This window comes from Drosophila busckii, chromosome 2L, assembly GCF_011750605.1.
Source record: "Drosophila busckii strain San Diego stock center, stock number 13000-0081.31 chromosome 2L, ASM1175060v1, whole genome shotgun sequence".
Lineage (NCBI taxonomy): Eukaryota > Metazoa > Arthropoda > Insecta > Diptera > Drosophilidae > Drosophila > Drosophila busckii.
Window position 1 is genome coordinate 5,317,004 of NC_046604.1, and position 22,146 is coordinate 5,339,149.

Genomic DNA, 22,146 nt, shown 5'->3' on the forward strand with positions numbered 1-22,146 from the left:
AAAACGCGGACATTTAACAACGTACCAAACGAACTAACTACAAACTAAAACTAGTGAAATTTACAAATACTAAATAACGTGTAAACATAACATATAAACAAAAATGAAAAAAAGACAAACATGTAAGTGCATTAATGATGTACATACATATATATAGTACATAAATATAAAAACTTGGTAACGCTGACGCGCGGTGCTTTAGCCCAAAAGCATAAAACATAATGAATATAATGATTAATGGGGACACTATTGTGTGCATTGTGCTCCATTTCTGACAGAGATTAGTTTTAAGTTGTGTGTAATAGTTGTATAGCATGTAAGTTGTGAAGATTGTGAGCTGGGTAATGCGGGTAGCTTATTGTAAATTGAGCCCAAAAATCTCCGTAAAATGTAAACCGTGAATCCTTCTACTCAATCTGAGCTACATGTTCTATTGAAATCTATTGTATGACTGATAGTTTGTACGCGATGAATAGCAAATGTAATTGTGTTTGTGTGTGCAAGAGTGCGCGAGAGAATAAAAGTATTTTGAATGCAAGCCAACGAAAAAAAACTGAACTGACTTTTATTTACTTTTAATTTCTCTAAAGTTTGGCGTGTGGCAGGGGCAGCGTCAGCACGCCATCCGCCTGCAGTTGATGCAGCTGCTCCGCATTGAGTTGCAGCTCATTCAGCAGAAATTCGTGGTCGCAGGTTGTCGTCTGGCGACTTAATCTACCAGGTGAGCGACTTAGACGAGGCGCAGGACACGGGGCCCATGTCTCACCAATACGTTCAAAACTTTGACGCTCCTGGTTATGGTCATGCTCCTGCACACGCTGCCAATCCAGCACAGGATACACACACGCATCCACATCTTCAAATAACGCTGACCACTCTGCTTGGGTTTTTGTCAAAAATGCAGCGGTTAGCAGCTTTCTGCCCAGTTCCTCATGCTCTTCGCCGTATTGCATCAGGTCTGGTGGCAGTTGTAAGCGCTCTTTAATAAGCTCAAAGAATTGCGGCTCTAGCGCAGCCACTGACATGTAGAGTTCATCTTTTGTTTTGTACGTATCATAAAAGTAAGCGCCGCCATCGAGTAAATTGTGTCCGCGTTGCTGTCCCCAAATTTGCAAGCCTCTGGACATGAACAGCCAACTGGCCACATATGCTGCACCTTCCACCATAGCTGCATCTACCAGCTGTCCACGCCCCGACCGATGTCTTTCCAGCAGGGCCAAACAAATGCCCAATGCACACAAGACACTGCCTCCAGCAAAGTCAGCCAATAAGTTTATAGGCGCGCTTGGTTTCTCTGATTTGCGGCCTAGCATGGAGAGCACACCCGATATAGCTGCATAGTTGAGATCATGGCCTGCACGTGCTGACAGTCGGCCTTGTTGGCCAAAGCCCGTTAGCCGTGCATAGATAAGACGGGGATTATCAGTGCAAAGCTGTTCCGGCCCTAGGTTAAGCTTTTCCATGACTCCCGGACGAAAAGGCTCAACGATAACATCGCACTTATTAGCCAGTTGCCGCACAAGCTGCTGACCTGCTGTCATCTTTAGATTAACAGCCAAAGTGTGTTTGCCATGATGCAGCACATCCAAAGAATTTTCCAGCACCTGTTAACAAAATTTGAATTAATAGTTTATTGCAACGGCTTCACAGGTAAATTACTTTATCAATGCGTGTGACACTGGCACCAAAATCTGCAAGTATTTTGCCACACAGCGGACCTGGTGCCAATCCCACAAACTCCAAAACTTTAATACCCTTCAATGGCATTGAATTGATTTAAAGTAAAACGACAACAAGTTGCCTATTGTGTACTTTGAGCAAGTCCAAACTTTGTGCGTCGATCAAACAGCTGTTGCGATTTCGAAGCATTTTCCAACACTATGTTTTTTACAAGCTTGTGAACAAAGTCGAAATTTGCCTGCGAGCTGCGTACTAGGCCCATGTCAGTTGGCAACTTGTTTTGCGTCAACAGGCCTTAATGAAAGCGTATAAGCGAAAGACAAAGCAATAGCAAAATCACAGGTAATAATCAAGGATGCCCCAGCAGCGGCGCAAGTTGCCTTTTAGCGGCAAGAAGAAGAAAGACCAATTGCTCCAAAAACGCAGCACAAAAGGTAATCAAAGCTCAAGCCGGCTCCCGTTCCTGTTTTTATAAGAACTTAATTAGCAGGGCCAGCAAAATATTTGAGCAGCACGCATGAATCGTACGAAGACAGCGATGTACCGGAGACATCAGCGGCACGCAAGCTTATGGAGCAGCCGCTGACACGTGCTGGACGCAATAAGAACGTGAACCGCTACAATTTGCAATTCTATCAGGAGAGTAAAAAGGAGCTGGAGCTTATGAAGCAGGAGGGCTTCAAGCCGCTGAATGTGCTGACAGCACAGGAGTGTGAAATTGATGAGCGCTACTTTGAGAATTGTGATTTTCCCGTAAGGCCACCATGGAGCCTAGAAACCAGCCGCGAGCAGTTGGACCGCAGTGAGAATCGTTATTTTAAGGTATGTTAATGTTAATGCCTAAGCGATTTACTTATACGTCCCACACAATTGCAGGAATATGTTGATGAGCTGCTGCAACGGAAGCAGCGCGATGAAAGCCATGCTGAGCTGTCGCTGTTTGAGCTTAATCTGGAGACCTGGCGTCAGCTTTGGCGTGTGCTTGAATTCTCTGACATCTTGCTCATCATTGTCGATGTACGATATGCTACACTTATGTTTCCACCCTCACTCTACGACTACATTATAAACAAACTCAAGAAGCATGCAATTGTCATATTCAACAAAGTGGATTTGGTCACGCCCGAGGCAGTCATTGCTTGGCGCCACTACTTCAAAGAGCGCTACCCCCAGCTGCCCATTGTGCTTTTTGCCTCGTTTACGCCACGCAGCCGTAATGGACGTGCTGCCTTGGCGCATCGTCGCAGCATGGAAGGTGTTTATAATATATTTCAAGAATGCCAGCGCTACGTGCAGGGTGAAGTGGATCTGGCCGAATGGGAGCAGAAGATTCGCGAAGATATGCGCAGCGAGCAGCTTGAGTTGCTGCACAATGCGGCGTCACACGAGGATGCATTGACAACACAAATCGAAGGCGAGCTTAAGATCAGCAGCAACATAGACACCACACCACATCAGCATGTAAAATACTACAACGGCGTGCTCACTATGGGTTGCATTGGCTTTCCCAATGTCGGCAAATCCTCGCTGATAAATGCGTTAAAGGGACGTAAAGTGGTTAGCGTTAGTCGCACGCCAGGACATACTAAGCATTTCCAAACCATTTTTCTTACGCCTCATGTACGCCTCTGCGACTGTCCAGGCTTGGTCTTTCCGTCCACCACACCAAAGTCACTGCAGGTGCTGCTGGGAAGCTTTCCCATTTCACAGCTACAAGTGCCTTATCGCTCGCTTAAACTCATGTCCGAGCACTTGAATCTGCCGCAGCTGCTGCGTTTGCAGCTGCCAGAGGACTATGATGCGTGGTCAGCTGTGGCTATCAGCGATGCGTGGGCCTATAAACGCGGTTTCCTTACAGCCAAAGCTGCGCGTCCGGATCGCTATCGTGCTGCCAATCACTTATTACGCATGTGCCTGGCTGGCCAACATCAGCTTGTGCTGCAATTCTATCCACCAGGGTTTGCAGAGCTAAGCGACAAGTGGTGTCAGCATCCCGACCTGGCCGAGGTAAAAAAGTATCAGCAAGTGGAAGAGCAGCAGCATGATGACTCGTCTCCATCGGATAGTAAGTGTAACTGTTAAAGTATGCACATTTTGTACTTAAAACGCTTTGATTTTGTTGCAGCCGCCGATGATAGTGAAAACGAGGACGAGGATAGTTCCAATGATGAAACCAACGCCGACGATGATGAGCAAGTGTCGCAACCAGCCCGTGGTCGGAACGTATTCGCTCTGCTTGAGGATAATTAACTTGTAGAGCGATTAACAACAGTTTTTGTTGCCGTTGTTGACTAGAGACAAATTTATTAAATTACAACACTGATCGAGATGAATTATAACACACATATACATATATATATATTATATATCATATAAATTTATATATTATCTATGTCATCGGAGTACTCATCGCCCATGCCTTCGTCCAGTGAGAGCAACAGCTCGATGGCTCTGCAAAAATTAAATTATATATATTTATATTCGAAACGATTTTAACACTAATTTGATGTGGCATTTTCAATATCCTTAAGTAACTATTCATCATTAGTGTGCTCAATTTTGGAAGCCCATAATCTTACCGGATCAATTCATTCTCGTGGCTATTCTCATCGACTGGGGCCGGATAAAGTGCCTTTTTAAGCAAACAAGGTGCTTCAAGCCTGTCTCTGACCTCAGGCTCGCATCGTACCCTGTACATGACGTAGTCTACTCTTACCGCGAGGATGATATCAAGTTTCGACACATCTCATCGTGGAAAAGGCCCAGCAAGGTAACTGTGCGAAATGTGCAACGCACATCTTTAATGAAAAATCATATCATATCCTCTCAGGCGTTCAAAAACTTGGAGCTTACTAATTATGGGCTGTCCGCTAGCCGCGCACACCAGATACACCATAGGACGCTGTTGTGACAGTCTCCTGGTAAAGTAATTCGCTTCTCACCGAGTAGGAGGCACCCTTATCATGCTTACCAACGTTAATGATACTTGAGGAGTCCGAGCGGGGGAGAAAACCATTGTGGCGTCCAGCAAATAAAGCGCGGATGATTTCTGTCGCTGATAGTAGACAAAGTAATTGGACTCGAAGCTGGCTTCACCGCTATTCACAGAGGATGGGTGAAAATTTACATGACGCCCATCGTCTGTAGTCATTGAGTGTACAGTTCTAACTTGATTCCTGATTTGACGCGCCTTGTGTAAGTGTGCCATGTTTGGATAAAGACCAGCTCCAATGATGGCGCGCACCAAGCTCACGTTCTCCGAGTTGCTATTGGACTTATCATGCTGGCAATCCGATGAGGAGAGAAATCTGCAAATAGAGATAGAAAACTTGATTCATTGCCATATCAACAAATTAGGGTTAGTAGCGGGTATTCACTTGTAGTTATGCAACAACTGGGCAAATTGTTGCTTCATGCGCTCTAGCTGCTGCAGTGTCATGAAGCTAAGAAAGTTATTGTAGCAAAAGTCACGCTGACGTTGTGCGCGACCGCACTCACGATAAGCACAAATTGTATTATGCAGGCATAAATGATCACTGCGCATATTGCAGGCCAGACGGCGTTTGGTCTCATCTACTCGCCGCTCTAGTCCAATCGGCGTATAAAACGGACTCTTGTAGGATAGTGCGGCAGCCGCCGAGCTTATAGGATCCCAGCAACGAAAGAGCGTCGACATGAGCATCATTTTGCCCATCTGCGGATCAATTGGCATCTTGGCCAAATGCATGCCCAAAGGTGTGAGCAGACCAGCGCTGTCCAATGCCTCAATTCTGTGAAGGAAGCATAGAGGAAAATTATAATTTACGGCAGAGCTTGAACGAACCTCTTAAGCAATGCCAAGCCATTGGAAATAGCCTCTTTGGCTGGCGGATTAATTAATGTTTGCAGAAAGCCATAGGGATCTTCAATATGCATCAGCTTGAGACTGAGTAATATTGATTCTAGCTTGCTGCGTAATATCTCTGGCGTGGGCATCTCCGGCATGCGCTCTTCACGTGCACGACTGAACAGATTATAACAGATGCCTGGTTGCACGCGACCTGCGCGTCCGCGCCGCTGCTGTGTGTTGGCTTTGGTGACCCAGGCTTCTTCCAACGCTTGTATATTTGTCTCAGTGTCATAGCTGCTGACCTTGGTGCGGCCTGTGTTGATGACATAGACCACATCGTCGATGGTTACAGAGGTTTCGGCAATAATTGTCGATATGATGACTTTGCGCTTGCCTCTTGGCACGCGTCCAAACACTGCCTGCTGCTCCACTGAGGGCAGCATAGAGTGGAGCGTATAGAGCTGTAAGTGATCTTTCCAGTGCTGACCCAACGCTGTGCGTGGCTTTTCCAGAATGCTATGAAGCTGCGATATTTTGTCATAGCCCGGCATAAAAACTAGAATTGCGCCTTCGGCTTCTCTTGAGCAAATGTGGTAAATGAGATGCGACACAAAGTCAATGTCGCAACCCTCGGATTCGGGTAGACGGAGTTGTTCCAGCACACGCTTATCAAAATTTCCACGCACGCGCCGTATGTAAGGCTCAATCATGGCTCTGTGCTCGGCCTGCTCGGCAGCAGATTTGGCACGTTTCTCTCGCTTGCTATCGAACTGATAGCCTGTGAGCTCAAGTACATCCTCCAGATAAAGCATCTGCACGGGAAACATAACACCATCTATGTGAAACATGGGACACTGATCAAAGTAGTCGCAAAAATCCTGCTCCCCGCACTGTAGCGCTCATTAATATAACCTTTAGAGCTGGTCGATGCGGCAGTATGAGCTTTAGCAGACCCATCAGCAAATCCGTCTCTACGCTGCGCTCATGTATCTCGTCCAATATGAGTACGCTTGTGTTGTGCATCAGCGGATCCGACTGAAGCTGGTGCAGCAGCACACCCGTGGTGCAGTATGTGATGGAGGCGCGCTCGCGCGGCTTACAGGCTTCTAGCCGTATCTGGTAGCCCACCGATTTTCCAATTTTTTCGGCACGCTCGTAGCTTACACGCTCCGCCACGGTAATGGCTGAGATGCGACGCGGCTGGGTGCATACAATTCGACACTGCGAGCCAATCCCCTTGCCAATTGCGTCATCCAGCAAGATTTGTGGCACTTGGGTTGTCTTGCCGCAACCAGTACTGCCCACAATTAACACCACTTGATTGTTAGCCACCGCATCGATTATGTTTGCCGCCTGCGCCATTGTGGGCAGTCTAAGGCGCGCTCTATAACGCTCTTGGAAAATGTTGTTAAGCTCATGAGCTTCTTCCTGCTTCTGTAGCAACTGCTTATCCAAGCGTTCATTGTCGAAGCTTTCCATATTCCCATGCTGTTTCTTCATCTCGTCAAGGAACTCATCAAAGTCAACGCTTATTAAAGCCCCAAACTGAGTTTTAAAATCCTCATTCAACCTCTGTTCATTTACCTGGGTTGCAACACCGTCCTTGAAAAGCTTCACATATCCTTGGACACGGTCGAGCATGGCTGGCGGTACCGATACATCACATCCAAGTTTAATTTTAGCCTCCTCTTTAGAATTTTGTTTACGCTGCTGCGATAATTTCTTATAGTACATGCCAATTTCCTTGCCTTTCAGGCCGTAAGGCCGTTTTCCTTTGTTCTTCGACATTTCACTCAACTAAATAAAATTTTCTTTGGTCGCGCTTAATATTGTGTACAATTAAATAGTGAGGCAAAAATAAAAAGCTTTAAGATCGATGTATCGATATTTTATCTATCGATTATTTTCGATTTCAATTGATCAGTGCTTTTATGTGGCAAACAATTGAAACCTTAACTATTTCCTCTCTCTTTCACTATGATCAAAAGTAAAATAAAGTGTTTCGATTTAAACTGTTTACATACTGATAAACCTTCTGATTATCAATTTAATACTACGCAGTGTCTGGGTTGAAAAAATATCCAAATCAAAAAACAAAGAGAACATGATTTAGTATATTCTGCTTGTATTGCTCTCCGTGTTATACATAAATAAATAATTTATCCGTGGGCTACATTGTACAAGTGCTGGAAGTAGCTTGAAGAGCATCAATATAAGTGTTAAAAAGTGTGTTGTTTGCTTAGAGCTGACGAAAATATGAATACCGATATTGAATTAGGGGTTTGTATCAAAGTGCTCTTTAACAGAGAATTTTATTTTATTAAATAAGCATCGCTTAGGAACGAATTGCGTACGGCGTATTTGGCAACGTAACGAAAGCAATGTACCAGGGCAAGGAAATCGTATTATCAAGACTCTTGCTACGTGCGTGTCCCCAATCATTTTATGAATGTCGTCATCCAAATTTATTAAGCATATACGGAGTGGACGAAAGGAAAAATTTAATGATTGAGTATGTTCAGTATACAACTCTGGCAGACGTTTTATTTGACCGCGAACAAAGAGATTATACATTAAAGCAAGCTATTAATTGGATGCAACAGGCTGCAGAGGTATGACTTCAATCAGATACTATGTGCAATTAAAAAATTTTATTTTTTAGGGCCTTTTTTTTTTACACAACATGACGCCAAAACTAATAAGCCTTGATTTTGAAACAACAACATTGCTCTTAACTCAAAACCTACAGTGCTTAAAGATCGGCGGTACTCCTTTCTGTCTGGAAAATGATCAATTGCCGCGACATGAGCGTGTCTGTCATATGGCTCCCGAGGTTTGCCAATATTTTTTCTTTAAGTAATAACGAGCCTTTGTATGTACATATGTATTTGTTAATGCTTAGGTTTTTAACGGTGATCCAGTTACAGAAGCCTGTGATGTTTATAAGTTTGGAGAGGTACTCTGGCAGGTTATGACGCGTAAAAACGACCCATATTTGTTTGCTGACAGAAGTATTGATCGTATGCATTCTCCTCTAAAATTGATTTGATTTATATATTTAATTCGCAGGGGAATGCCCCCCAATAAGTGAGGTGTTAGTTATGAACACGGACGACATAAAAGCATTAATTGAAAAATGCTGCCAGAAAAATCCGATACTCAGGCCGTCAATAAACGATGTGTCCAGCATTCTGAATTTGTTTGTTGAGTAAATAAATATTTAGAAAATCTGAAGACTTATGCTTAAAATTCATTAAAAAACCTTTTTTTTAAGATCTTCGACCTCGGAAACTTTAGAGTACATTTTTACCGCTGACATCGGATCTGTAGTGAGCTGTAGTACTATAAATTTGACAGAGGACATGGTGAGGCTACCCGTTAAAATAAACTATTAAATTTATAAAATTCTTACAGAATATCGGAGAGGGTACATTTGGTAAATGCTACAAAACTACCTGGTACAATAAAAGTGTTGTCATTAAAGAGTTCAAAAAATTGGAGAAAACATCTGAAAAAAGTTTAAAAAATCTTAAAAGAATTATTGCAATTGCTACCATATCGGCCCCAAATTTGATCGGCCTGGTGCTCCCATTTGGAATTATTATTGCCCACGATAGACTTTCTTTAATTATGGAGTATGCAGACTGTGGTTCTTTATATCAACGTATATATGGAAAAAACAATCAGCCATATACAGAAAAAACTGCCTTAAATTGGATGAATCAGGCTATGGATGTATGGATTACTTATATTAGTTTTTAACGTTCCTCAGTTCATGCATGTGGCCATTGAACGGGAATACACATTATTATTTGTTGTCGTAGGCTGTCACAACATTACACCAATTGAGATGCTTTGTTCACGGCAATATTAAGCCACAAAACATGATGCTGTATGACAATTTCAAATCCCTGAAAATTGGAGATTGGTGCACAATTTTTGAACATAGCACATTGTACAAGCATAATCATCATGACATAGATTACATTGCACCGGAAGTAAGTGGCAATGTAAAAATATTGAAATTTTTTATTTAATATGTATATATTTAATTTAAGACAATGGATAAGGGATGTTATACAAGAGAAAGCGATATATATAGTCTTGGTATTGTATTTTGGGAGATATTAGCACAAAGAAAACCGTTTGATCACATAAGAAGTCTAAAAAGAGGACCTAAAATAACAAAAATAATTGAAGGTAAATAATCTTAAGCGTTAAAAACACTATTTTTTAACTGAGTTAAAAAATCTTTTAAAGGTGAACGCCCAAGACTTGAAGACATAAAATTTCATAACATGGACTATGAACTTTTACTAAATAGCTGTTGGGACCCAACTCCAGAGAATCGCCATATAATAAAAGACTTGGAGAATTTTTGTGAAAACGAATTTAAGTATGTGCAAACAATCTATATAGTTTCATATATCTTATACTTATATTTCTTTTTTAGTTTACCAAAAAGCGGAGATAAAAATTTTGAAATTTCGGAATTTACAACGGAGTCCAACGAAAATATAGCAAATGTTTGTTTATTTCATATTGTTGTTAACAAATTGTAACTATTTTTATTACGTGGCAGATTGTTAATATCGGTTCTTATGGAGCCGAACTCAAAGTCAATTGGATTAATGAGGAAAAGACTGTTGTACTCAGCAGAGTCTGTAAGATGATTAAGAATAATGCTGAGAAAATAAATAATATTATATCTGAAGTTCAACGGCTTATAACTGTCGAGCACGTAAATATTTCTGCAATATTTGGTTATACTTCTCACAGCAAATTCCTATACGTGATCACCGAATATGAACAATGCGGATCGCTACACAATTGCTTGCATGTTGATAGGATTGATTATAACGTACAGCGTGCTGTTAACTGGATTCTTGGACTTGCCAAAGTTGGTTTGCTATAATATTATTGTATAAGCAAATTAAATATAAAATAAATGTTTATTTAAAGGGCTTGGAATACATGCATGCAATGAAGCCATCACCTATGATTCACGGTAATCTAAAGAGCCAATGTCTACAGTTGACAAACAATTACACGGATTTAAAGATTAGCGGCTTCTGGACTGATTCTACGGAATTAAGTGTAATGACAGCACCAGAGGTTCGTAGCGGTATGCATTTCAAATCAGGTATAATGGTATTATATTTTATCGAAGGTGGTCAACAGTAGGCAGAAGACCAAAGCGAGTGACATATATTGTTTTGGCATTGTTTGGTGCGAGGTTTTGACTCGCCAGAAGCCACAAAAAAATAATGGTAAAAATTGTAATCAATAGAAGGAGAAAAGCAATAGTGTTCTATTAAAAGACGTATCATTACAGGCGAAAGTATGGTTGACGCCATTCCGGAAACTAAATTCAAGCATATGAAGCCGTTAATAATTAGTTGCCTAAACAAAAGTTCAGAAAAGCGACCCTTAATAGAAAAATTAACAATAATACTTTCCAATATTAAGTAAGTATACCAATACTAAAAGTTATTTTATGCCAAAATTTTAATTATTTCTTTATTTTTTTAGATCTATTGAAGAACTGCCTGCTGAAATACAATCAAATATGATTGAATCTTCAGACTTCCACGATATAAAGGTAATATTCAAGTAAAATAAATAAAATATAAGTTAACTTAATATTCATTGTTTCAAAATGTATAGGTGGCTGCTCGTGGAAGCTTTGGAGATGTGAAAATAGCAAAGTGGCGGGATCATAACGTTGCTCTTAAAATGTTTATAAGCATCAACCAGGAAGAAAATATTCCTCAATTTCAATATCATGAAAAGGAAATAGCTCAGCTGCTTTGCTTAAAGCATAACAACATTGTGACGATTAATGCCATTACATTTGATATTGACTATGTATATTTAGTGATGGAGTATTCAGACTGTGGAACACTGTATACTTTAGTACACGATGAGAGTGAGAAGTACACCATAGAGCAAGCTTTTGATTGGATAGATCAGTTGATTGAGGTACTTGTATTACAATGCTTATAATGACAAAAATATTTTCTCATAAAATATATTGTTTGTAGGGCATTGAATATATGCACAGCGTACCGTTAATACATGGTGATTTGAAGACCAGCTGTGTTTTCCTATTTAAAGAAAATCGTATTGTAAAGATTGGTGGCTTTGGTACAGAAGCTTCTGAAGAATCCCTGTTAATCGCACCAGAAGTAAGAAGTTGGAGAACAAAAATATAGCTAACATGTACTAATTTCTAGCGCCTATTATTAGATTATAGATGATGACACTAACTCGGAGGAAAGCGATGTTTACAGTTTTGGCATTATCTTGTGGGAAATAATGTCACGCAAGGAGCCGTTCTATCATTTGGAGCATCTTCCTACCTACAAGAAACAGTCCAAAATTTGTAAAGGTAAATAGTCCGTATACCTGATAGTACCAATAACGTGCTTACCGCTTTCCAGAGGATAATCGTCCACCACTTGATGATATAAAGAAATCAAATTTCGACAACAAATTGACAACCACTGAACGGTGTTGGGAGAAGGACTATGATAATATATCATTTATAATTGAAAGCTGTTGGCAAAAGGATCTTAAAAAACGTCCAGTGGGAAAGCTTTCCTATTTGTTCTCTCACGTTAAGTAAGTTGATTACTAGTAAAGGAAATTATATGTTGACTGCCAACGACTTTTTCTCAACAGAGCCACAGATAAATTGTGTGAAATGTTAAATATTTGGGAAATAGAATTTGGAGAGGTAATATAATTGATTGAGAGTGTTTTCATACTGTTTATTGTATGATACCCTTGCATTATGTATGTATAAAATAGAAAATTGGTCAAGGCGGATTCGGCACAGTATTGAAGGCGTTGTGGCGGAAACAATATGTTGCAGTGAAAACATTAAACAAAAACATTGACAAGGAAGCTATGACTAAGTTCGATAAGGAAATAAAACAACTATCCAGAGTGAATCATGAGAATATTGTTAAGCTGTACGGCATTACAGCTGATAAGAATAATATATATTTAGTCATGGAGTACGCGGAATGTGGATCCCTACATGATCGTATTCATAAGTCCTCGGAAGGTTACACAGTGAAAGACGCAATTAATTGGATGTATCAATGCGCTAAGGTTCGTTAGGCAACAATATTATTATGTGCTCATATTATAATATACAAATTTAAATTTTAGGGTATTGCGCACTTACATGGTATGAGTCCAAAAATGATTCACAGGGACCTAAAGCCGGACAACTTGTTGCTTACCAACGAATGTCGCATATTGAAAATAGGCGATTTTGGAACGGTGGTTGATTTAAAGACACTGATGACGGGTACGAATACGGTAACACCGGGATATACGGCACCAGAGGTTTGGTTATTCATTTTAAATGTACTTTGTATGTACTTATGTATATCTTATAAACCATAGGTGGCAAATGCCGGACATTATACGGAAAAGTGCGACGTATTCAGTTTTGGAATTATCTTTTGGGAGGTAATGAAACGGAAAAAGCCTTTTCATGATAACTTTTCGGAGCCGAATTTCTGGGCAATTTCATATGCAGTTACTACTAGAGTTCGTCCACCGGTAACTGATAAAATATTTTCGAACGTCAAACAGCTGCTTGAAGATTGTTGGATTCATGAGGCAGAACAGCGGCCAATAATAGAAATCGTGCTTGAGACTTTAAATAAACTGGATAATTCTACTATGCCGGATACTGTGCTAACAATACCGATTGTCGAAGATAAATAAAAATAATAATAATTCCAACCATTTGTACATTTGTATATGCGAATATACATTTATTGTATATATGTATATATATAAGGAAGTAACAAAGTAGCTCTATTGACATCGATCTTTTTTTATCATTTAATAGTAAATATATGTATTCTATAAAATTTATAATTTATTGCAAGCACATTATTTTAATTATATACTCAGGTTCTTTGCAAGAATCTTTCAAGATACCTCATTCTACCTATCGCCAACGTTATTCGGAACAATCACTCACAATTGCGATTGACACTTTAAAACGAATTACGTTGCTCTTACATGTACATGTAGCTGTAGGTATTTATTTAATCTAATGTAAGTTAAGATGTGTATGTATGTTTGTTTGTATGCATTTTGAATCAATTTTAGGCATCATAAACTACTAATTAACATTTTTTAGTTAAATGAACAACAAGTGAGAAGTTTTCAACATCTCAAGTTATAGTATTTATGATAAGTTATGTGGGACATTGGACATAGAATATAATGCATTTTGCTAAATAACGCAATAATTGAACAACAGTTAAAACAAAGCTTGTGCACATTAGTAAATTATATATATGTATATATAACATTATTTTGTTTACTCAAATAACATTTGTTCACCGCCTCAATAAGTGAATTCATTTAAATCGCTTAGCAAATTAAATTTGTAAAATCATATACAATGAATACAGTTAATGATTACTACAATAAATTGAGGGAAGGAATTTATGTGCTACAAGTTATATAATTAATGCTGCGGCCACAAACAATTTAGTTAATAACAATTAACGGGAAGAAGAAATATGAGGGAGGGCATTGCAAGCGGTGGTGATTAATTTCTCTTCTTAAGTACGTATTTAATGAGGTAATACAAACGTGTGTTTAATTTCTGAACTCGATAAATCTCAAAAATATGCTTAGGTTACTGAGGGCCATACTGCTGTGTTTGAAACAATTATGCTTAAAAAAAAAAAAACCTAGTGCAATCGCAAATTAATATCAGCATTCATCTTTATGCCTTACAATATATAACTCTAACTTGCTAAACAAATTGCATTGTCAACATGCATACAACAAGAAATGTAAGAAAACAAAAATGAAAATAAACAACAATAAGATATACCAAAGAGAATATTAGGAGAAAAAAAAGCAGCAGTGATTGCGATTTGCATTAGAATATTTGTGTTTGATTGTTATGGAAAATTTAATTTGCGGCATCTAGTTCTTAACAAGAAGTGTGTGCTGCGAAAACTGTTGTTATTGTGGCTTGTTTTGTCTGGGATCGTTGTTACTTTCATCTGGCTTTGGCAAAAGCGGTGTGGAAGCCGCAGCTCCATCCCTGTCATCATTATCTCCATTCGGCAGATCTCCTGCTACATCTGAGGTAACCAGACTACTTAACGAAGCATCTTCTGTATGCTCTGGACCCATTCTATGGCTCGTCTGGTTGTGGCCACTGGCACTGTTACTTCTCTCATCCTGAGATAAATCGTTGTGTGTAGGCGATGACGTTACACTTCTATTGGGCTTGGATAAGCGCCTCGCACTTTGGCTGGCTGCCAAAAGACGTGGCCTCTCATCTTCAGTAATTGAGTGCAGCAGACGCTCAACTTCGTCATCAAATGTTTCAGTTGAGAACGTGCCTGACTTGCGACTCTTTTCTAGAAGCGTAGCTTTCTTAGCTGTTAGATATAAACTACGTTTAATTGCGATGTATATCACGTCGGAAGATGCGCGAACAGAATAGTCTGGGACAAAAGTTTGACGAATTTTGGAGTCCATGTTTAAGGACTGCATCGAACCCGTCTGTGATGGTGAATCTGTAAAAATAATGTACAACAATTTTATAAATAGTAATATGCTCTATTGCTTACAAATTCTGCTTACCAATAACAACATTTTGAACTAATGCCTGTGTTCCAAAGTAAGTAAACGGCCCGCTTTCGAAAAGAAGACCTTCCTTGCCAATTGTCACTTCTACACGACCCTCCAAAATAAGTACAAAAAAGTCAACAGCTTTTCCCTGCGTAAATATAAAAAGGCTGGGATCGTCCTTAAGTTTGCCCTTTGCCTTAATATTGTGGAAAACGTCTTGATTAAGTAAGCGCCGCAATATTGGTTCCGATATGACATCCTTTTTAAACGCATCAACAGCTATAATGGTTAAATAATACCAAAATATTACATAACTATTTGCGGACAAGATCGGCAGCTAATAAATACCTGTACTTAAGTACTGGAATGTTGCCAGCGTTAATTGAGGAGAAATACGCACGGCCTGCACTTCGCGACGCTCAGCAAATGCCGAAAAGTCGGCCTTCTTGTAACGATTCCGGCGCGTTTTAGTACGATTGTCCACAATGACATCGGTTTCGTCAACGATTTCCGCTTGGATTAGCTCCTCAATGACATCTTCAAGAGTAACGAGGCCAATGGTCTCGTAGAAGGGATCGCCGTCGCCTTCATTATTGACGCGATGCACGAATGCGATGTGACCAATGGAGCCTTCCTTGAACTGATTAAACATAATATCCAAAGTGTAATCTTCGAAAACGAAATGCACGGGATTTTGATAGAACTCGCAGAGCGTCTTTAGCGGTGTATTATCATCGGTGTCGACAAATGCCAAGTCCTTGATATAAAGCAGTGTGACAATGTTCTTTCTATCGCCATCATAGACAGGTATACGTGAATAACCAGAGTTCATAATGTCCGACACAGTTTCAAAGTCCAAGATAGCCTCCAATGATAGCATATAAGCATCATTTATATGCGTCATAATGTCGGCAACTGTTTTCTTTCGCAACTCCAAGGCGCCTGAGATGATATTCACTTCGTTCTTGTCCAAATCATTACTGTCATTGGTCACCTAATAAGCAGGACCATGAATTATATAAACAGTAATTTTATTTTTTTGTAGACAGCACACTTACGCGAACAAGTTCCTTTAGACGCTCACGATTGAACACATTTCCAATCTCTTCACCCAGCAAATAATCTAGGATGCGAGAGACTGGATACGAAAGCGGTGCTGTTATGGCCATAACAGTTTTGGTTATCAAAATGGTTTTGGCACCAATTGCTAAGCCATGCCTTGAGCATACAGCCTGCAAGGAAATCAATCGTTATTTATTTTTTTTTTTTTTTGGACATAGGGATATAGTGTAAAACTTACCTGAGGTGTGATTTCACCAAAGAGTACAATGGCCAGTGTAGAAAATATAACAGCAAATAGTCCAGAGGTCAAACCATCCAGCAGAATGGTAAAGGTGGAGTTAACCAACACATTACCCAAGAGAATACTGCACAACAGATAATTACCTTGATCTCTAACTGGTGCAATTTTTGCAGCATACTTTCGTTCTTTTTCCGTGCCAGTATTACGCAAAATCTACAATAAAATTGTTGGTTGTAAGTTACTATAGTTACATATATAATTTCTAGTTAAGCATTAAATCATACTTTTAATTCGGTACGATCCATGGCCATTAGACCCAAATTGAGGCCTGAGAACAGCGATGAGAAACACAAGCATGTTACTATTATAATTACTGACAGCCAAACTGGCAGTAGAGGTTTATTTGTGCCCATTTTCATCCATTTCTCATTGCCCTGATGCTCAAGCGGAATGGCTTCGGCGGCAGAGCTGTGCTGTGAACAGATGAAACATTTGAATATGGATTTTGGTCCAGTCAAATAAATCAATTTACTTACAGCGGCACTTATATCGTTCTTCGCACATATATACAAGTCTTTCTCTGAATACTTCACATTGATCGAATACGTGGCTGTGGATCCATCGGGAGAGACATCAAATGGCTTGAATATAGCCGACACCGGAGTCTGACAAGGTCCCTTATAAGAATTTTCCTCATTTGTAAACGCAATCACAGTGTTCTCGTTTAATCCCTGACCGAAGACACGTATCATTTGTTGGGTATCACACAAAATGCTAGGTATGCCATCGTTAGACTCCGCACTATCAGCTTCCAAGCGCAGACCAGTAATACGGGTAATATCTGCGGCTCTAAAATTGCGTGTACAAATTTCTTATTATTATGTATGTATATCAAATTAAAATCTAATGTCTTTTAAAAAGTAATTTAAGTAATCTTATGACTGCATCTATTTTCTACAAAGATGTTGTTTATTCTTCAATCAGTCAACCTACTAATCCAAATAGATTATTAAGGATTGAATCAAACAAAAGAAAAATTTGCAGCAATGAATTGTGTTTAAAGTTAGTTGAAAACTAAAACCACGCATGTGCTTCAACCGAAATTAGCATGTGCTAGAATTGAAACAAAACAGAAAAAGCTGATTAGAAAGCTTTAGTATTACAATATATTTTGTCCATGTGTGCGTCGGTTATATAATAATATAATATATACATACAGAAAATTTGTAGCCTAAGCGCCAGCAGATAATCACTGAGATGGAAATTAGCTGGAGCTTATTCTAACAATAAACGTATGGTTAGCCCTCAAATAATTATCACATTTATGTGTTTGTGGCTGATAACGCTTTTGCACACATGCAGATAATTTATATTGATAAATCAGTGCTATGACGAAGTGAATTCAATTGAGCTATATATTATTTAGCACGCACTTCTTAGCTGAGATCTATAGCACATATGGCTAACCAGATAATGCCAAGGCTAAGCTAAGTGTATACATAAATAAAATTTATTTATAACTGCTAAGCAACAAAAACAATATTCAGACATACATACATAAACAAAAAAGGTTTGTGACGTAGTCAATGCCTTAATTTTGTGTTATGCAATCAATGTACTTGATAGTTAAAGATCAATTGTGAACAAGAACTAACCAGTATGAACTTAATACAGCCACGTCTAAAAAGATAATCTTTTATTGAGGACAGTCATAAGATTTGAAAAAGCTTACGTCATAAACGAAAAGGTCTTATCTCGAATAACTTTATCAATAACTAAATACGAGTACCAAACAATCATATATCTCATTCGATCGCACGTCAATTGTGCATTAGTGTTGGTGTTTCTGTCTGTGTTAGCGCGTTAAAGATTGCCCGAGGTAAAAAACTAGTCTTGACGTACGTATTTTTATTAGGCACAACACCACTTATAATTTCATTTGATATCTATAATGAAGTAGGTGGCTTAGAATCGCATAAACCTTGTAATTGTTTGTTTTCAGTAAACATAAATCTAAACACTTTAAATACATAAGATATACCTTTTCCATATATGTAAAAATTAAATATACTCTTTGAAATTTGCAAACATTTTTTAAAAAAAATTTGCCAGACAAAAAAAACTGGCACAGACATAACAAAAATGAATGGCCAGCATAAACCTATGTCATAATTACAGTATGTATAAAATGCATATGTTATGTATTTGAAGCATGAATGTGTGAACAGAATTATGTATACACTTATGTATTTATTTTTAGCATTGTCGTACGATATGCGTCCCATCAAAGCTACTTTATCGCGGTTGGCAGAAAGCAATAACCTATCTCTCCTCAAAATAACGAAAAATGTCTGGAGAAAGAATTAATTCCAAGCCATTCTTTGCAATATTTATTTAAATTCTGTGGTGTACTTTAACATAATTTACTCGGAGCAAACAGTGAAGGAGGCAGGCGTGGATTCGGGATGCTCGAACGATTTCTGCATGGTCAGATCTAAATACATATTGTTTATCATAATTAGGCACATATGTATTTGTATTGTGTTGTTGTCATTAGTGTATATGAAATATTGCCGTGCAAAGAAAATCGCTGTTTTGTAAAACAGTAATGCATTTAATGTGTTTTATTAAAACCTATACATTATTGAGTGTATAGTGGTATGGTTGAATGCTTTATGTTCCAAGTTATTCCTGCTTTGCTTTGTGTATGTGGCTACTCTAATTCAAAATTAAAAATGTTGTATCTCAATTGATTGAGCCATGGCCTGCCCCTCCCCTCGCATAGTTGAATGCACTTGAATAATATTTGTTTATTGTTCGTGCTTGATATTCTTGTTTCTAAGTATATATCATTTTCAAATTAGTCTCATATTTGTTTGGCGTTATATAACATCTTGTTTATTAAATTTACTACAATACATAGCTGATCTCGAGTCGCGCTCAACATACAGACGATCTTATATTGTTCTTCAACGAATAATTGGAATTATTTATTCTATTTGAACGGACTCGGCTGGAGCGAGTCACGCTGTATCTACGGGAAGTTGGTATCGATCTTAAGTTCAGGTGCTCACTACACATAATATCAAACATTCTGTCTATGGACACTACAGCGGTAACACTTCTGTTGTCTTGATTTAATTTTTTGAATTCGAGCTTATTGTGGATCTTTAATTATATGCGACTTGGGGAGCGTGAGCACATCATGCTCTCATATGTAGAGGTAATTAAAGATTTAAAGAGGAGAGTCAGGTCACTGAGGTTTGAAGGAGAGCGACCAGTGGGGTTTGCAATTAAGGCAGCTCATACATAGTTAGCATACAACATTACTCGAAGGAATAAGAAGCAAACATAACTAACTTACTCACGCACGGTAATTGCTAAATAATTGCGCTGAGGCCCACCAACAATATAATGAGTCAGAAAGACAATAGAATTGCGTGGCGGCTGTAATTTACCGGGACACTAGATTTCCTAGTTCTTTTATTTATATTTTCTGGTTTTTGGTGATCTGAGGTTGTGGAATCGGAAATGGATATACGTGCGAGGAGGAGTCTGAACGGGACACTCCAACAACTCGCGGGATGTTGGTGTATTAGGGTGTTTTTTGGCATGCTTATAGTAAAGACCTATATTCACGTGCAAGAGTCGCTTCCTTTCCCTGCGCACACATCTTTATTTGTTATGGGTGGTAGTGGGTGAGACTACAAACGAGCCCCGACTAATCATTTATTTTAGTTTTAATTATTTCATGACAGTACATTTATATTAATTTGATTTTTGTTAAGCTTTGTTAATGAGTAGCTCAGTATTCCTTGTACCTATATTAACATGAGATGATTAATTACCACCTATAACATGAGGGGCGTAACACTTGGGTGTGCCCAATAAAGAAGATAAATCGCTAAAAAGCGAAAGTAAGCTACGGCTCAAGTAATTACCTTCCAGTTATCTAGCCAGTTTACACGATGAGCTTGAGTGATAGCGGGATATACCTCCACCGGCTACCATTTAGGGCGAGGTACTATATTTTGTTTTGATCTCAGTCTGTTTTGTTTGGTTTTAAGTTTGAGTTCTAAAAATTCAAACGTGCCTGTCAGCAATAGTAGGAGAGGCATTGGCCTAAGAACGAGAACCGCTGGCAAAGCTCACGACTCATTAGTGAAATTGTTTGCGGTTATTTGCAGTTTGTTTTAGTCATCGATAGGGCTTTAAATCCGCATATATATGTACATATACATATATATTACTCTGTGAGTTTATTTTTATATGTATAGCGGTATTGTAATAGCTTTAAAAACTGTGTTTGGTATTATACGTATTTTAATAATTTTGTGTTTATCGAGAAGGGTGTACCTCTCGTGTCGTTTCAGTGGCCAGTAACAGCTAAACCAAAAAACATTACAATTGCTTGTTTGCTTTTTCATTCAACTACATATATTTAATATTATACAACATACATTTATGTACTAACTCAGGTGTATGTATGTTTACTGTATTGTTATATTTGTCATTTATGCGTGGCAGCACGTATTACTTATTGTTTATTCACTTTCGTAGTTCTTCTACAAATGTTCATTCATATAAAAGCAAGGAATGGTGATGATTTTGCACACTTTCGTCTAGTTATAAATAGAATTGGCAGCTAAAACCAAATAAGATACATAGCCCACGTCAGATATACATATATATGTATATATGTTGTAAATACATATATGTATGTATGTGCATAAAATTATGCTGTAAACACACACATACATATGTATGTATGTATGTCCATGCGTGCAGTGAACGTATGTAAGTACGTCTATTTGTATTTAGTATTTGTGACCTCAATACTTTTAATTTTCACTTCAGCGAATTCACATTTTTTATAAGATTTATGAAAGCAACAAGTCAACTAATTTAGGCGCAAATCTAAAAACAAACAATATACATACACACAGTATTATACGTGTGTATGTGTTTTTGTATGCATGTGTTGTGCGTTGATAAACATTGCCATGATAACAACAAGAAAATTGAGTCAGCATTTTTCAGCCTTCGGAGAATGCGAGTAAATAGAATTATCGTTAAAAGAAAAACAAAGAGTCTGAGATTGTTTTATGGTATCAAGAATTTTAAGCATAGAGCGTCAATGTGGGAGAGAGAAACTAACTAACCCCATTCTCATTAAAGGAAATCAATAATGTTGTGCAAATTCAATTACACGAACTGACACACGCAGGATAAACTTCACATTTACAGCCTGTGCCGCAGAAGATTCTCACGCGGCAGCTATGCCCGAGTACATATGTTATGGGGGTATCATGTATACTATGTAACGTTTACTATTCAATCAGTGGGGTGTGGGGGGTAACAGATATTCTGACAGTATATATAACTTGTATTAAACGTTATTTTTCATTTAATATTCCATTATTTTTTAACTGAATAAGCTTAGCGCATATTGTTTACAGATGATATTGGTGTAGCACAGTGACTGCGAGTACTAACTCAAGTCAATAGATTTTTCGTCACTTTCTTGGTGTCTTGCTCATTTATTTTCATACAATGCTCTAACTGACAACAATACCTCATAGACAGATGAAATAATGACTCACGGAGAATATTTTGTTTTTATCATACTTTTAAGCCCGTTTTTTTACATTCTTTAGAAAAAGTTTAGTAATGATCCATTGTACTAATTTAGGTTGTGTCAATA

General features: G+C 38.6%; 5 protein-coding genes across 7 annotated transcripts; 2 read left to right on the top strand and 3 right to left on the bottom strand.

The window, feature by feature from the left end:
* Nucleotides 1-291: 291 nt before the first annotated feature.
* Nucleotides 292-1,834, bottom strand: LOC108607431 (alpha-methylacyl-CoA racemase). The gene is made up of 2 exons (XM_017998247.2): nucleotides 1,660-1,834; nucleotides 292-1,604 (listed from the first exon to the last, which is right to left on the bottom strand). The coding sequence occupies exons 1-2, from the start codon at nucleotides 1,765-1,767 to the stop codon at nucleotides 585-587; spliced, it is 1,128 nt and encodes a 375-aa protein (XP_017853736.2). The 5' UTR covers nucleotides 1,768-1,834; the 3' UTR covers nucleotides 292-584.
* A 92-nt stretch (nucleotides 1,835-1,926) lies between these two features.
* On the top strand, nucleotides 1,927-4,020 carry LOC108607429 (guanine nucleotide-binding protein-like 1). 2 transcript variants are annotated; one of them, XM_017998244.2, is made up of 4 exons: nucleotides 1,927-2,114; nucleotides 2,168-2,502; nucleotides 2,557-3,745; nucleotides 3,806-4,020. In XM_017998244.2, the coding sequence occupies exons 1-4, from the start codon at nucleotides 2,036-2,038 to the stop codon at nucleotides 3,928-3,930; spliced, it is 1,728 nt and encodes a 575-aa protein (XP_017853733.2). In that variant the 5' UTR covers nucleotides 1,927-2,035; the 3' UTR covers nucleotides 3,931-4,020. The 2 variants fall into 2 exon arrangements, with proteins under 2 accessions (XP_017853733.2, XP_017853734.2); XM_017998245.2 differs by having other exon boundaries at nucleotides 1,928-2,114; nucleotides 2,171-2,502.
* Nucleotides 3,975-7,552, bottom strand: LOC108607396 (ATP-dependent DNA/RNA helicase DHX36). Its single transcript, XM_033294058.1, is given in 6 exon segments — nucleotides 3,975-4,131; nucleotides 4,260-4,391; nucleotides 4,623-4,988; nucleotides 5,058-5,450; nucleotides 5,504-6,393; nucleotides 6,395-7,552. Coding segments are annotated over 6 exon segments (2,757 nt in total). The 5' UTR covers nucleotides 7,298-7,552; the 3' UTR covers nucleotides 3,975-4,058.
* Nucleotides 7,553-7,699: 147 nt separating this feature from the next.
* LOC108607953 lies at nucleotides 7,700-13,269 on the top strand. Of its 2 annotated transcripts, none has more exons than XM_017999078.2 (24): nucleotides 7,700-7,789; nucleotides 7,849-8,121; nucleotides 8,172-8,342; nucleotides 8,412-8,520; nucleotides 8,579-8,717; nucleotides 8,784-8,874; nucleotides 8,924-9,244; nucleotides 9,334-9,507; nucleotides 9,568-9,709; nucleotides 9,770-9,905; nucleotides 9,963-10,035; nucleotides 10,092-10,409; nucleotides 10,472-10,624; nucleotides 10,680-10,779; nucleotides 10,845-10,977; nucleotides 11,042-11,111; nucleotides 11,177-11,491; nucleotides 11,554-11,697; nucleotides 11,759-11,900; nucleotides 11,953-12,133; nucleotides 12,194-12,248; nucleotides 12,323-12,628; nucleotides 12,689-12,868; nucleotides 12,929-13,269. In XM_017999078.2, the coding sequence occupies exons 1-24, from the start codon at nucleotides 7,766-7,768 to the stop codon at nucleotides 13,253-13,255; spliced, it is 4,077 nt and encodes a 1,358-aa protein (XP_017854567.2). In that variant the 5' UTR covers nucleotides 7,700-7,765; the 3' UTR covers nucleotides 13,256-13,269. The 2 variants fall into 2 exon arrangements, with proteins under 2 accessions (XP_017854567.2, XP_017854569.2); XM_017999080.2 differs by having other exon boundaries at nucleotides 12,689-12,830; nucleotides 12,929-13,117.
* Nucleotides 13,270-13,379: 110 nt separating this feature from the next.
* On the bottom strand, nucleotides 13,380-18,946 carry LOC108607954 (metal transporter CNNM2). The gene is made up of 8 exons (XM_033294059.1): nucleotides 18,870-18,946; nucleotides 16,979-17,291; nucleotides 16,727-16,915; nucleotides 16,440-16,655; nucleotides 16,198-16,371; nucleotides 15,488-16,133; nucleotides 15,152-15,418; nucleotides 13,380-15,084 (listed from the first exon to the last, which is right to left on the bottom strand). The coding sequence occupies exons 1-8, from the start codon at nucleotides 18,944-18,946 to the stop codon at nucleotides 14,522-14,524; spliced, it is 2,445 nt and encodes an 814-aa protein (XP_033149950.1). The 3' UTR covers nucleotides 13,380-14,521.
* Nucleotides 18,947-22,146: the final 3,200 nt, after the last annotated feature.